At 50.7% G+C, this 14,508-nt stretch overlaps 1 protein-coding gene across 1 annotated transcript in view; it reads right to left on the reverse strand.

Moving 5' to 3' along the window:
• Nucleotides 1-14,508, reverse strand: part of ADCY2 (adenylate cyclase 2) — a gene marked incomplete at its 5' end in the record, with an annotated part of 199,999 nt that overhangs the window by 66,118 nt on the left and 119,373 nt on the right. Inside the window, 4 exons of the mRNA XM_004698421.2 lie at nucleotides 2,469-2,549; nucleotides 9,733-9,776; nucleotides 12,284-12,460; nucleotides 14,319-14,451. Coding sequence (XP_004698478.2) covers nucleotides 2,469-2,549; nucleotides 9,733-9,776; nucleotides 12,284-12,460; nucleotides 14,319-14,451 — 435 coding nt within the window. The remainder of the gene's footprint in view (nucleotides 1-2,468; nucleotides 2,550-9,732; nucleotides 9,777-12,283; nucleotides 12,461-14,318; nucleotides 14,452-14,508) is intronic.

The following is a 14,508-nucleotide window of genomic DNA, read 5'->3' on the forward strand; positions in this document are numbered from 1 at the left end:
AAGTGTCCTGGTTTTGTTTCTCCAGAGAACCCTGTCTAACACCCCTGGGAGAGAGAAGGGTCCCCTTCCATTTTCTCCTCCTTCACCTCTCTGCCACTGACCCTGAGAGCTGTTGGAACCCAGCCATGTTTCTACCCGCCTTGGATCCACACAACTCTGCACCTACCGGCCTGTGATCTTCCTGCTTCCTGCATCGTTGCACGTGACTGCTTGAGTCTGAAGAGGGACTGGGAGATGAGCATCAGACTTAGGGACTTGAGCTGGACTGGGTCAGCATCCTTTCTTGACATATACTTACTTCTTGATATAAAGCTATCTCTTGCACACATACACGTGTCACTGGTTTTGTTTCTCTAGTCCACCTTGCAAACACAGCTCCCTAGAAAGGAGGAGCATACACGACAGTTGTTAAGTGCCGACAGGTAGGTTCCAACTCAGAGTGCCTCTGCTTGAGCCCACATGCAGCCATAGTGTCAACCCGTCTCGTTCAAGGTCTTTCTTCCTTTTTCCTTTCTCCATGACTCTCTGCTTCACCAAGTATTGTGCCTTTTCCAAATAGTAGTCTCTCCTGATAATAGATTCAACACACGTGAGATGAAATTTTGCTAGCCTCTCTTCTAAGGAGCATTCTGCCTGTACTTCTTCCAAAATAGAGTTGTTAGTTCTGCTAGGTCATCCATGGTATCGTGAATAATCTTCATCAACACCTCAATCGACGTTCAGCTTTCATATGCATTGTAGGGGCTGAAAATGCCATGGCTTGAATCAGGCACACCACAGTCCTCAAAGTGGTATCTTTGCTTTTTAACGCATTAAAGAGGTTTTGTTCAGCTGATTTGCCCAAAGTAACATGTTGTTTGATCTCGGGTGTTGATTGTAGAGCCAAGTAGAATGAAGTCTGTGAAAATGTCAATCTTTTCTCCATTTGTCACTTATTGGTCCAGCGAAGATTTTTGCTTTCTTTATGTCAAGGTGTAATCCATACTGAAGGCTGTATGTAGTCTTTGATTCCATCAAGGCGTGCTTCAAGTTTTCTTCCCTTTCAACTGTCATATTCATAGTTGTTGCTGTTAGGTGCCATCAAGTCTGTCTGACTCCTAGCTGCAGAACTGCCCAGTCCTGCACAATCCCCAATAATTGTTCTTAAATTCGAGCCCGTGGTTGCAGCCACTGTACCAATCCATCCCCTTAAGGGCCTTCCTCCTTTTTGCTGCCCGTCTACTTTACCAGCACGATGTCCTTCTCCGGGGCCTGGTCTCTCCTGACAACACGTCCGAAGTATGTAAGACAAAGTCTCACCATCCTCGCCCCTAAGAAACATTCTGGCTGTACTTCTTCCAAGACAGATTGGTTTGTTCTATTGGTAGTCCATGGTACTTTCAATATTCTTCATAAGTGCCATAATTCAAAGGCACCCATTCTTTTTTTGGTTTTGTTTGTTAAATGTCCAACTTCCCCATGTATATAAACATACAGTCAATGGTGACTCATAGTGACCCTATAGGGCAGTGTAGAACGACCCCATGGGTTTCCAAGACTGTAAACTTTTACGGAGTAGAAAGCCCCATCTTTCTCCTGAGGAGCTGGCTGGTGTTTTCAAACTGTTGACCTTGTGGCAATTGAAAATAGCATGGCTTAGGTCAGGTACACCGTACTCCTCAAGTAATATCCTTGCTTTGCACATTTTAAGGGAGTCTTGTGCTGCAGACTTACCCAATGGACTCGTCTTGGGCTCTCGACTGCTGCCTCCATGAGCACTGACTGTGGGTCCAAGGAAGACAGACCCTCGACAACCCCACCTTCCCTCCATTGATCATGGAGCTGCCTATTGGCCCAGTGTGAGGACTTTGTCTTTCTTTACATCAACTTGTCATCATACTGAAGGCTGCAATCCTTGATCTTCATCAGCAAATGCTGTTGGCTCAAGTACAAAGAACTGGAGTTCGATGAGCCAGATGCAGGATCCAGGTACAGCAAAAATCAAGCAAGCTTTTGCTTTTATTGGAAGCAGGCCACACCCTTGAGACCTCATAATGGGGGATGACTCGGTTTTAACCGCCAAACCACGGAGAACCCTGGCCCAACCAAGTTGACATAAAACCTTAACCATCCCAGATACTGTCTCAGGAAAACCTTTGAAAGATTTTCTTTCTACAGAATTCCGACTGGGCTTGTAAAATCCCACAATCCATCATTTTTCTTTCTGCACTTACATGCCGCTTGCTTGGCAGACTCACTTGGGAATGCATTTTCTAGAACTGAAATTTTTTAGAAAAATGAAATCCTATTAACAGAAACGATTATTAAGGACACTGGTGGTGAAATGAAAAAATGATATCAGGCAACTTGTCTTCGGCATGATTTGGGTTACAGTGCTTGCAAGGAAATGCTTTTAGAAAATACAATATTTTCAAATAGGTCTGTTGAAATAAAAGATGAAGGGTAACAGAAGATGAAAGAGAACTCACTTTTGAGCATTAATTCCATCAATGGCTTGAATCATCCTTTCATTCAATTCTTCTTCAAATCGCTTCTTTTGTGATTTAGTTCTATTAAGAAAATGAAATATGATTGTTAAGAAAAATTAAAACCCAGGTAAACATTAAGGCTATATCTCCATGGTGCCACAAATCTCTGTTTACTCCTTTAATAAAGAAAAACGATGAGAAGCATGTCTGATGACATGTGCTCACTACAGTGACTGATAGGAGGTTTGGGCTTACCAAAGGGACCCTCCCCTCCCACTCAGAGTGGCACCACCCACCACGGGGAGCAGCACCAGGGGGCTGACATGCTCAGTGTCAGGGCCTCAGACCAACCCAGGGTCTGAGAAGAGCGAGACACCAAATCCTGACCGACAGGACTTCATTTCATAATGGGCCACACGGACTGGGAGTCTCTCCGACGTTTGGTTTGGTTAGAAACGAGTCACTTCTTGGGTGTGTTCTGGTTTTGTGTTTCAGAGGAGCCTGGTGGCCCAGTAGTCAAGCGCTGGGCTGTTGACTGAAAGGCTGGCTGTTTGAACCCACCCAGTGGATCCTTGGGAGAAAGTGCCTGCAACCTGCCGCCATGAAGATTCCAGTCTACCAGATGCTGTGGGGAAGCTCTACTCTAATGTGTGGGGTCACTGTGAGTCTGAATCCACCTGACAGCATTAAACCACCCCCACCCCATCTCATTTTGGCCACACCAAGAGTAAATTGTACGTATACACTTAAAAACTTCCCACTTTTCAAGAGCACTGTCACGGAACACCCCATTCGTCTCTGTTGACCACTCACTTGAATCAGAAGCAAATAATCTCAGCCAAAATATATGATACTTGGCAGGTCACTAACTAATTAAATGATCCATTGCTGTCAGGTTATATGCAAATTATAAGTAGAGATCCTCATGGTATTTGACAGTTAGCATGAAAATCATGAAGATTAAGGATTGCGGCCTTCCGTACCTTTTACAGCACAACGTAAAGAAGACCCAAATACTCACAACTGGACCAACAGGCATGTCATGATCAATGTGGAAAAGATTGAAGTTGTCAAGGATTTTGTTCACTTGGGCCCACAATGCTTATGGAAGCAGTAGTCAAGAGATCAAACGACACACTGCTTTAGGGACATCTGCTGCACGAATCTTCTTTAAAGTATGGAAAAGCAAGGATGTGACTTTGAGGACAAAGGTGCACCTGCCCAAGCCGTGGTGTTTTCAGTCACCTCATTTGCATGTGAAAGCTGGACCTCCCATCACGAAGATTGGAGAAGCACCAAGGAGTCTGAAGTGCGGGGCTGGCCCGGACTGCGGAAGTACGATGGACTGCCAGAAGCACAATCAAACGTGTCTTGGACGAAGTACTGATGGAAAGCCCCTTAGAGGCAAAGATTGTGAGACTGTCTAATGTGCTTTGGCCATGCTATCAGGAGAGACCAGACCCTGGAGAAGGACATCGTGCTTGGTAAAGCCGAGGGGCAGTGAAAAAAGAGGAAGACTTTCAACAAGATGGATTGATACAGTGGCTGCAAAAATGGGCTCACGCCTCACAACAGTTGTGAGGCTGGCAGGACTGGGCCACGTTTCCTTCTGTTGTACATCGGGTGTCAATGGGTCACAACCATATCGACAGTCCCTAACAACATCAGTACGATGCCCAAGAGAAAGTTGAAAACAGACTTCTTTTTAAAAGTTAAATATCAGTGACAAAGAATAAAGCTCATACCTCCCCTGAACTTTGCCACCTGAGCCTGGTGCTGACAAGCGTTTCCAGTCAATGATGGAGTAAGCATTTATTCTCAATGCTTATGTTACTGAATAAACCGTCTAAACTGTAACAATGGCAACACTTTTCTGAGTTCATAATTACTTGTGGAGAGAGATACTGATTGCACTGCACATACAAGGTTGCCTTTTTTGTGGCTAACTCTCACAGAATTAGTGTTGGAGGGCTGGTTTCCAATCCCTTGCTCCCACGTTCGCGAGGTGGTGTCTGCAAGCATGCCCGGGCAGAGCACCCTCAAAAAGGCTATTTGTAATTGATGCATCTACAGATATCAAACCGAATGAAGGAAAAGTGGAGCATGCCAAAGCATGCTTTGAAGAGGAGACTTGAAAGGGCCTAGAGATCACCTCTAGGAGCCCCCGGGGTGCAGTGGGTTACAAGCTGGGCTGTTACCATAAGGTCAGCAGTTCTACACTGCTAGCTGCCCAGAGGGAGAAAGAGGAGGCTTTCTGCGTCACCAAGTTGGTTCTGACCCATAACAGAGAAAACACAAGCCAGTCCTGGGCCAGCCTCACACGTATCCCTATGCTTGAGTCAGTATTGCAGCCACTGGCCGCCATGTCCATCCATCTCCGAGCTCCTTCCTCTGTTCTGCTTCCTGCTTACTTTCCCAAGCATGATTCCTCCGGAGACTGATCGCTCTGGACAACGTGTCCAAAGAAGGTCAGATCAACTGTGGTCACCCTTGTTTCTAAGCACTCTGGCCTTCCTTCTTCTAACATAGATTTGCTTGTTCCTTTGGCAGCCCAAGACACTTTCAGCATTCTTCTCAGCACCACAGTGCAAAGGCATCAGTTCTTCTTTGGTCTTCCCTATTCGGTGGCCAACTTTCCCATGCATATTCAGCCACTGAAAATACCATGGCTTGACCAAGGTGCAGTACAGCACCGATGAAGCACACAATATTCCTCTGGTTCCTTGAGGCTTCCTCAACCCCCCCTCCCACCCCCAATGCCCCAGTATCATGACCCTAGTTCTGCCTTTGAGTTCTGGCTAGACCAGAGCATGTACACTGGTACAGATGAGAGCTCATGACACACGGAATCCAGGACAGATACCCCCCCCCCACTGCCAAAACAGGAATGAGAGTAGCAATGCCAGGAGGGTAGGGGGCAAGGGGGGTGGAGAGGAAGGGAGGAAGGGGGAACTGATTGCAATGATGGACACATAACTACCCCCCTCCAGGGGAATGAACAACAGAAACCTTGGGGGGAAGGGAGACAGCAGTCTGTGTAGGATATGAAAATAATAATTTGTAATCTATCAAAAAATCATGGGGGGCAGGGAAAAAAGAGGAGCTGATACCAAGGGTTCAATAGAAACTAAACGTTTATAAAATAATGATGGCAACAAATGTACAAATCTGCTTGATACGATTGATGTATGGATTGTTATAAACGCTGTAAGAGCCCTCAATACAATGATCACACACAAAAAAGGAGAATACCCTGGATTGGGCTAGGAACACCTGTGTCCATCATTGCAATCAGTTCCCCTTCCTCCTTTCCTCTCCCTCCTCCCCCCTCCCCTCCTGGCATTGCTACTCCCATTCCTGTTTTGGCTGGGCGGGGGTGGGGTGGGGGGTGGGGGTTATCTGTCCTGGATTCCGTGTGTCATGAGCTCTCATCTGTACCAGTGTACATGTTCTGGTCTAGCCAGAACTCAAAGGCAGACCTAGGGTCATGATACTGGGGGCGTTGGGGGTGGGGGTTGAGGAAGCCTCAAGGAACCAGAGGAACATTGTGTGCTTGCTTTTCAACACTCTAAAGGGGTCTGTGCAGCAGGTGTGCCCAGTGCAATGAGCCTTTTCATCTCCTGACTGCTGCTGCTTCCAGGAGCACTGACTGTGGATAGAAGCATAAACATTCTCGACAATTACAATCTTTTCTCCATTTATCACGATGGTACCTATTGGTCCATTTGTGAGGATTTTGGATTTCATAACACTAAGTTGTGATCCATACTGAAGGCGGCAATCCTTCATCTTCATCAGCAAATGACGAAAGTCCTCCTCACTTTCCACAAGCAAGGGGGTGTCATCCGCAGATCGCAGGTGGTCCATCAGACGTCCTCCAATCCTGATGCCACACGCTTCCTCATAGCCTCCAGCTCCTCTGTTGGTTTGCTGAGCACGCAGATTGCACAAGTGTGGTGAGAGGACACAGCCCCGACTACACCTTTCCCGTAGCCCCTTGCTCTGTTCACACGGCTGCCTCTTGACCCCTGGACAGGTCCTGCATGAGCACAAGAAAGTGTTCTGGAATTCCCATTTTCTCAAGGTTATCCATTATTTATTATGGTCCACACAGTCAAGTGCCGTGGCATAGTCAATAAAACACCAGTAAGCATCTCTCTGATGTTCTCTGCTTTACGCCAAGATCCATCTGACATCAGCAATAATGTCCCTTGTTCCACGACCCCTTCTGAATCCAGCCTGAACCTCTGGCAGCTCCCTGTCAAATTACTGCTGCAACCTTTGCTGAATGATTTTCAGAAGAGTTTTATACTTTGAGCATGCAGTTTGGTTACTTGCCTTTAGAACGGGTACAAACATGGATCTCTTCGAGTCAGTTGGTCAGGTATTGGTTTTCCAAATTTTGAGTGAGTGTTTCCAGGGCTGCATCAGCTTGTGGAAACATTTCAATGGGCAGTCTTTGTTTTGGGCTAATTCTCTGTGCAGCTTGAACTTCCTCCTTCAGCCCCATTGGTTCTCGCTCATAGGCACCATCTCGTTCTTGTCGGTTCGATCACTGACAATGCCCTGCTTCCATTCCATGGGCCTTCGGTGCCTGACAATGTTTCAAAGCTCCACCTGAAGTTTCAGCAGCGCCTTCCTTCTTCATTGTCTGTTCCTAGCCTGGACGCTCTGCTGAAACCCGTTCAGTTTGAGTGATCCTGCTGGTATTTGAAATGCCAGTGACATAGCTTCCAGCATCACAGGAACAACTGACCAACTGACAACCAAGTCAGGGCAGACCAGTTCCATCTCAAAGTCCCCAAAGGCAGTTCCACTTGGCCCATCTGCTTGCTGTGAGCCAGCATTGACGGCAATGGCAGTGACTGAGTTTGGGAAATCACCTGGCCAGGCACACAGGTGTCACAGGTGATAAGCTGGTGTCCACTGAGAGGCATGCTAGGCAACCTGAGAGCCCCTGTGCTAACTGACCAGCTCTGAGTCTAGTTTTCAAGCTTCTGGACTCCAATGCGGGTGCTCCCGTTTGTACTGATTTGGAGCCTACAAGGGTGCGACGGGTTTGAACGTGCGGAGCCCAGGAGGGTGACGGAGAACTGACACCGTGTTCCACTGCCGGTCAGGGTTCTCAGAGTGGCGTGGACAGCAGCCATCTCAAGGGGCAGCAGGGTGGGAGCCTTGGGGTACGCGGGAAGTGCAATTCTTCCTTCCTCTCAGGCCAACGACGGCCTCCCTTCCTGCGGCCATCTTGAGGATCAGCTTACCGATGGCTGGGCTTGACCCCGACACGTGGTGCCGTCACATGATGGCACTGCTGCTGATTATTCTGCACAGTCTGTGACACGTCGGTGGCTTTTTGTTGGTCCTGTCCATCTGACATCTCTGCTGGGGTGACCCAAGCACTCACCAGAGTCTGAAGCCGCTGGGGCACTGTGGCTCTGACCCTCAGCGCTCCAAGGCCTGTCCTCGCTGTGCCGCCCGCTGGGTCTCCTTGCCCCCACTGCTTGTCCCGACTCCACTCCACGGTGCCACCAGAGCACAGGAGAAGCCACAGGAGGACACTTAATGTCCAGCTGGAGGCTCAGAGCGGGTCCACAGCCCAGGCAGAGGGACCTGGACAGGAGGAGCCACCAGGGACCCTGGGTGGGTGTGACTTAGAGGCCAGGAGGTGTGTGGGGCCAACAAAGGTGGGGCTGGGCAGGAGAAGAGTGGGTGGTGGGCTTCTGAGTCACTGAGCCATTGAGTCACTTCTGACCAGCAGTGGCCCCATGTGGCAAACTAAAGCCACCTCCTTGGGGTTTCTTGGCTCCAATCTTTGTGCCCAGGGGGAGAGATGTGGTAGTTTGCTTCCGTAAAGTTCTACAGCCTTGGGAATCCTGTAGGCAGTTCATTCTCCCAGCAGTTGGGATGGACTCACAGCTTCTCATTGGCTTGTCTTGGAAACAGCTCAGCTCAGGCTTCCCTCCTGCCGAGCTGGTGGAAGCACCCAGCCCACCAACGGTTTGTTTGACAGCTGAGAATCTCATTGTGCCAGCAATGAGCAATTCCACCCGGAGCAATTCTGATAGGCCCCCAGGGCCTCGGTTTTCCTTCCCGGTGATCATGGCAGCAGCATCCACGGGCTCCCCACAGAGTTGGAGTTCAAGACCCTGGAGGAAGAGTTTTGGGGAAGGAAGAGAGCTAACAGGAAAGGCATCACGTCTCCTGGGCAGGGTGTGTGAGCATGCCAGGGGGCACCCAGGGGCAGCTGCTCATCAATATTCTTGCCCCTTATTGGCTGTAGGAGCCACTTGCTCTGCTATGGCCACAAAAAGAGGCCCTTACAGTTAATGTGACAAGGTGCTGAACTTTTCTCCAATAGGAAGTGTGTCACTTGGAGAGTATGCAGGAAAGGCCAGCACCCCTGACCTGGGCCCCAGGAAGACTCAGTGCCCCAGCAGCAGCCAGATCAGACCTTGGCACGGCACCCACCATGCAGGGGTGGGCTTGGGGTCCCCGATGTTGTGGCCATTTTTGACAAGCAGTGATCCAGCCATGGGAGTTCTCCTCCTATGAGAATGCATGTGTGCTGGATGTCAGTTTCTCCTCTATTCCTCCAAGACCACAGACACCCCTGGTCAGATGGCCAGCCAGGGGCACAGCCGGCTGTGGGCTTCTGGACATTTCCTGGGATTTACACACACACCACAGCACAGTCAACTTCTATGTGTGGACACCCTGGGAGTCTGCCTCTGGAACTCTGGGTGGTGCCCCCATCCACATCCTCCGCCGTCAACTGTAGCGCTTGGGGTTCAAGCGCACCCACAGCTCCCAGGGTGAGAGGCCTGGCTGCTGACTGTCAGGCCAGTGCTGAATGTCCTGTGAGCATGACTCCGCTTGGACACCTGGGGTCCACTCGATGGCAGCTGTCTTGTTGAGAGTGCCTGGTCTCCAGAACGCAGCACCGGGCATCTGGTTTTAAGTAACACGCTCATCTGGGGGAAATTCCGTTGATAAGATCTCCACGTTCATATTTGGACAGGTCATTTTAGGAGGAACCCACGTCCAATGGGAAAGTGATTGCCAGGTAGCTGTGCCGTTCCCTCCCTGAGGCCTAATCACACCTTGGGATCAGCCTGCTTTCTGAATCAGAGAGCAAGGCGATGGCTTTTCACAGGTGCTGCCCTGTAGAAGAAGTAGACTTCAAAATCACCATAATTGATGATAATGGATCCACAAATAAGTGGAAAACAGCCCCCAGAGTAAGGTTGTGGAAGAGGCACTCTACCTTAATGTGCGATTCTGAAAATTATGTTGACCCATGGGCACATCCTGTTAGAAACAGAAAGAAGAGTTATTATTAGTTGCCAGAAACAATCCCACAGGAATTTTCACAAGGCGATGATGCCTCCCATTTCCTTTTCTGTCACGAGAAGCATCTTTCTTGGGGAGGTGACACCAAACATGCTGTCAAGTCGGCGGCCCCTGGGGTCACGGTTCCAGCTCTGTCCAGTGGGTGCGCCACACTCTTGGGGCCTGCGGCACTGCTGCCCTGTCTCCCTGAGCCTGCCCACCCCTTCAGCAGGCACCATGCCACCTGAGCACCGCGGATCCACCAGGGCTTCTGTGCCCGGCCCTGCTGTGGAAACTACACAACAGTGAGACCACATGGAACGTGGGGACACATCTGACCTTTGTGTCCCATTTACTTCACTTGGAGACACTCAGCTCCTGGGGACCCACATCAAGTGCTTCCCAACGCTCCCTCATTGCCTCTCCATGCCACTCCCAGTGGAGCGCTGGGACAGCCACTGCCCTGGAGTCTGTGCCAACTCATAGCAACCCTACAAGCCAGGGAAGAACTGCCTGCCTCTGCAGCTTGCCAAGATGGCAGCTCCTCATGGGAGGAGAGAGTCTCCTCTTTTTCCTGTGGAACAGCTAGTGGTTTCAAACTGCTGACCTTGTGGTTAGCAGGCCAACACACAACAACCACTGTGCCACTAGGGCTCCCTAGAGTAGGGAAGGGGCCCATATCTGGTGGCACAAGAAGACTTCCGCTTGGAAATGAGATAGGGATCTCCCCTCCTACAGTATCGCCACTGTTTTTGATGGTTGCTTGGGGCTGCGGGGGCTTCTCTGTCCCAGTGAACCTAGTTACAACAGCGGCCCACACTGCCCGGTCCTGCGCCAGCCTCACAGCTGTTATGTTTGGGCCCATCGTGGAAGCCACAGTGTCAGCCCATCTCTTGAGGGTCTTCTTTTCCCCAAAGCATGATGTCCTTCTCCAAGAAGGAGTAGTCTCTCTGGAGAACATCCAAGGTACTTGAGATGAAGTCTCCCCATGCTCCCTTCCAAGGAGCAGCCTGGCTGTACTCCCTCCAGGACAGATTTGTCTGTTCTTCCGACAGTCTGTAGTATTTTCCATATTCTTTACCAGCACCAACATTCAAAAGGATCACCTTTTCTCTTTCGGTGGAGATAGCAACTCAATGTAAAGAAAACACACATCCTCACAACCAGACCAATAGATAAATGGATAAATTGTGACAAAGGGAAAAAAGATTGAAGTTGTCAATTATTTCATTTTATTTGGATCCACTATCAATGTTTATGGATGCAGTAGTCAAGCGATCAAAAGACGTGTTTCATTAGGTACATCTGCTGCACAAGAGCTCTTTAAAGTGTTGGAAAGCAAGGGTGTTACTTGGAGGACTAAGGTGAGCCTGACCCAAGCCATGGTGTGTTTAATGACTTTTTCATGCATGTGAACGTTGGACATTAAATAAGGAAGACAGAAGAAAAATTGATACATCTGAATTGTGGTGCTGGAGAAGAATATTGAAAGTACCATGGACTGCCAAAAGGACAAACAGATCTGTCTTAGAAGAAATACAGCCAGAATGCTCCTTCTGAAGCAAAGGTGTTGAAACTTCAACTCACATACTGTGGACATATTGTCAGGAGAGACCATCATGCTTGGTCAAGTAAAGGGGCAGAGAAACAGGAAGAACCTCAGGAGATGGATTGTTACAGTGGCTGCAACAAGGGCGTGGAATGCAGGAACAATGGTGAGCCTGGCACAGGATCGGGCAGTGTTTGTTCTGTTGTGCATGGGGTCGTTATGGGTTAGAGCTGACTCACACACACTTAGCATCAGCAACTGGCCTCCTCGAGCCCTTTCTTGTTAGAAGAATATGCTCTCCCTGGTGCCTCAGTGGTTATGTCATGGGCTGAGATCCACATGGTGGGCAGTTAGAAACCACTACCAGCTCCGTGGGAGAAAGATGAGGCTTTCTACTGCTGTAAACAGCTATAGCCTCAGAAGCACACAGGGCCAAGTGAGTCAACATTTGCTCCAATGCAGCAACTGAGTCTCAGCAACCACAGGGGCAGTTCTGCCCCTGTTCTATAGGGACACTGTGTGTCAGCAGTTCTGCCCCTGTCCTGTAGGGGTGCTGTGGGTTGGCAGTTCTACCCCTGTCCTGTAGGGGTGCTGTGGGTCAGCAGTTCTGCCCCTGTCCTGTAGGGGTGCTGTGAATCAGCAATTCTACCCCTGTCCTGCAGAGGCACTGTGGGTTGGCAGTTCTATCAGTGTCCTGCAGGGGTGCTGTGGGTCAGCAGTTCTGCCCCTGTTCTCTAGGGGCGCTGTGAGTCGGCAGTTCTACCCCTGTCCTGCAGGGGCGCTGTGAGTCGGCACTGACTGAAGGGCAGTGGTTGAGTTGAACTGGTGCTCTCCCAGCAGGCATGGAGAATGAGCTTCGAACCACCTATGTTCCAGTCTGTGTTTTGATTGATTTTTGGTTTGCCGTGCCCCCCACCCACTGCAAACTCGCACTCACCGTGGTGCTGATCCTGCCGTTCTCAGTGGTCATGCTGTCCCGGTGGTGCAGATGAGCAAAAGGCTTGGCTGCCCCCCAGGACTCCAGGTAGCGGGTCATACGCACGGACGCCCTCATCTTGGCTCCGTCCAGGGTGTGGCGAGGCCGGAAGAGGTGCTGGGGGCTCCGCCGGTCTCCCTGTGGGCCAGGAGCAGAGTTGGCATCAGGGGGACACTGTGTACCTGAGCCCTGCTCACTGGAGATAAGTGCCACGCCCCACCCCACTCCACCTCCAACCCACTGTACAGTGCAGGCAGATCAGGGCTCACCCACACCCCACAATGTGTCCACTCCACTTCCTGGTCCATCCCACCCCAGGGTGCACCTGAGCTATTCCTATAGGCAGATTGGTACCCACTGCCAATCCCAGGGTGCACCCAGGGCCTTCCCACGCCAAGAACCCGAGAGGACAGATCCCCTCATGGCCTTGAGAATGCTGCAGCTGGAAGGTTCTTTAGTGAATATTTAAATGAATGACTACAGACTGCCCCCACCCCCCACGGAACCACCCCGTGCCTTTCCCTTAGAGCAGGCGTTCTCAAACTACGGCCTGCAGATATGCTGCGCAGTGTGTATAGGAATTTGTTCATAGTTTTTTTAAAAAACTATAGTCTGGCCCCCCAACAGGTCTGAGGGACAGTGAACTGGCCCCCTGTTTAAAAAGTTTGAGGACCCCTGCCTTAGAGAAACACTCGCCAAGAACGAACCAATCCTCCTTAAAACCCTCAACCTACAAAGGACCTTACTTCCTCGCCCAGAAACCAGGGCCTTCTCACAGACTCTTGACTCGTGTGTCAAGTGTGAGGATAAGTAAAAAAGTCCTGCTCTGAGGCCTTCAGGAGCTCAGGGGGACAGGGGGTTACGTGTTAGGCTGCTGACCAAAAGGTCAGTAGTTTGAAAGCACCAGTCGCTCTGCAGGACGAACATGAGGCTTTCTATTCCCATGAAGAGTTACAGTCTCAGAATCCCCTAGGGCCATTTGACCTGCTCCTACAGGGTCCATGTGACCCGCTCCTACAGGGCCGCTGTGAGTCTGCACTGACCTGATTGCAGGGAGACTTTTGAACTAGGGTTTCAGTTCATACATGCAAGGCAAACTCACTGCCACGGAGTCCAAGCTGACCCCGAGGCCTCCTGTAAGGCAGGGTGGGCCTGCCCCTGTGAGTTTCTGAGACTAACTCTTCGGGGGAGTAGAAAGCCCTGACTATGTCTCACAGAGCGACTGGTGGTTTTGAATTGCTGATCTTGGGGTTTGGAGCCCCACACGGAGCCCTAAGCAACCAGGGCTCCTACTGGATACCTGCCTGGGCTTGTTCCACAGAAAACATGTTTAAACATGTCTCTGTGGTCATGCGTGGCTGCAGACAAGCTCTCTCAGGGACAGTCTCGCCTTCATCCCAGAAGAGGCTTTCCCAAGCTCCTGTCCAATCAATCCAGGAGTGAGGCCAGCTCAGGAGGTTACAGGGATGATTTTGGGAATCCCTTAGGGGTCACTGAATAGGTTTTCTCACAAGGGCCCATCAAGAGGAAGTTGTAGAACAAGGACACTGCCCTGGGGAGGAACGGGTGGCACGCTGGGCAGTGGGTGCCCATCAGGACAGGCACCTGTTCCTCTTAGGCCACCGCACAGGCTGTCCTGCAGCATTTCACGAAGGGACCTTACTCCACCCCCTCAGACAAGTTCTTCTTGCTCCACAGCTCAGGGGGCATTTCAAGGGAGCCTGACTGAGGCCCAGAGGAAGCCTGTGCTTGGACTGAGGGGCCCAGGTCCTTAGGCAGGGCTGGGGGAGACACTCCTGCAGAATGTGCACAAGGTGGGGAGCACAAGCTGGGAGACCACAGCCCCGCCCCCATCCCATTACGCTAGACTCAACCTCATGGGAGCACATGCCGAGGGAGAGGGAGTGTGGGAAGCGGGCTTTGCTACCCACAAGCCTGTGCGTGGGCTGCAGCACTGCCTACCCACTCCAACCCCAGGCTAGGTAGCAGCACTGACCTTGGGGTTGATGACAAAGTAGGTTTTCACCAGGTGCTGCTTCAAGTAGGGGTCACGGATGTCACCGTCCCCCTCCTCCACTTTGTAGGCCCCATTCAGGTGCTCCAAGGTGACCGCAGAAATGTGGACCCGCCTGCAAGCCCCGGGGGAGCACACTCAGCAGGGCGGATGTGAGGGCGCGGTAGGAGGT

The sequence above is a fragment of the Echinops telfairi genome, unplaced genomic scaffold (genome assembly GCF_000313985.2).
Source record: "Echinops telfairi isolate 266 unplaced genomic scaffold, ASM31398v2 ScPeMD7_7469;HRSCAF=8507_1, whole genome shotgun sequence".
Classification (NCBI taxonomy): Eukaryota; Metazoa; Chordata; class Mammalia; order Afrosoricida; family Tenrecidae; genus Echinops; species Echinops telfairi.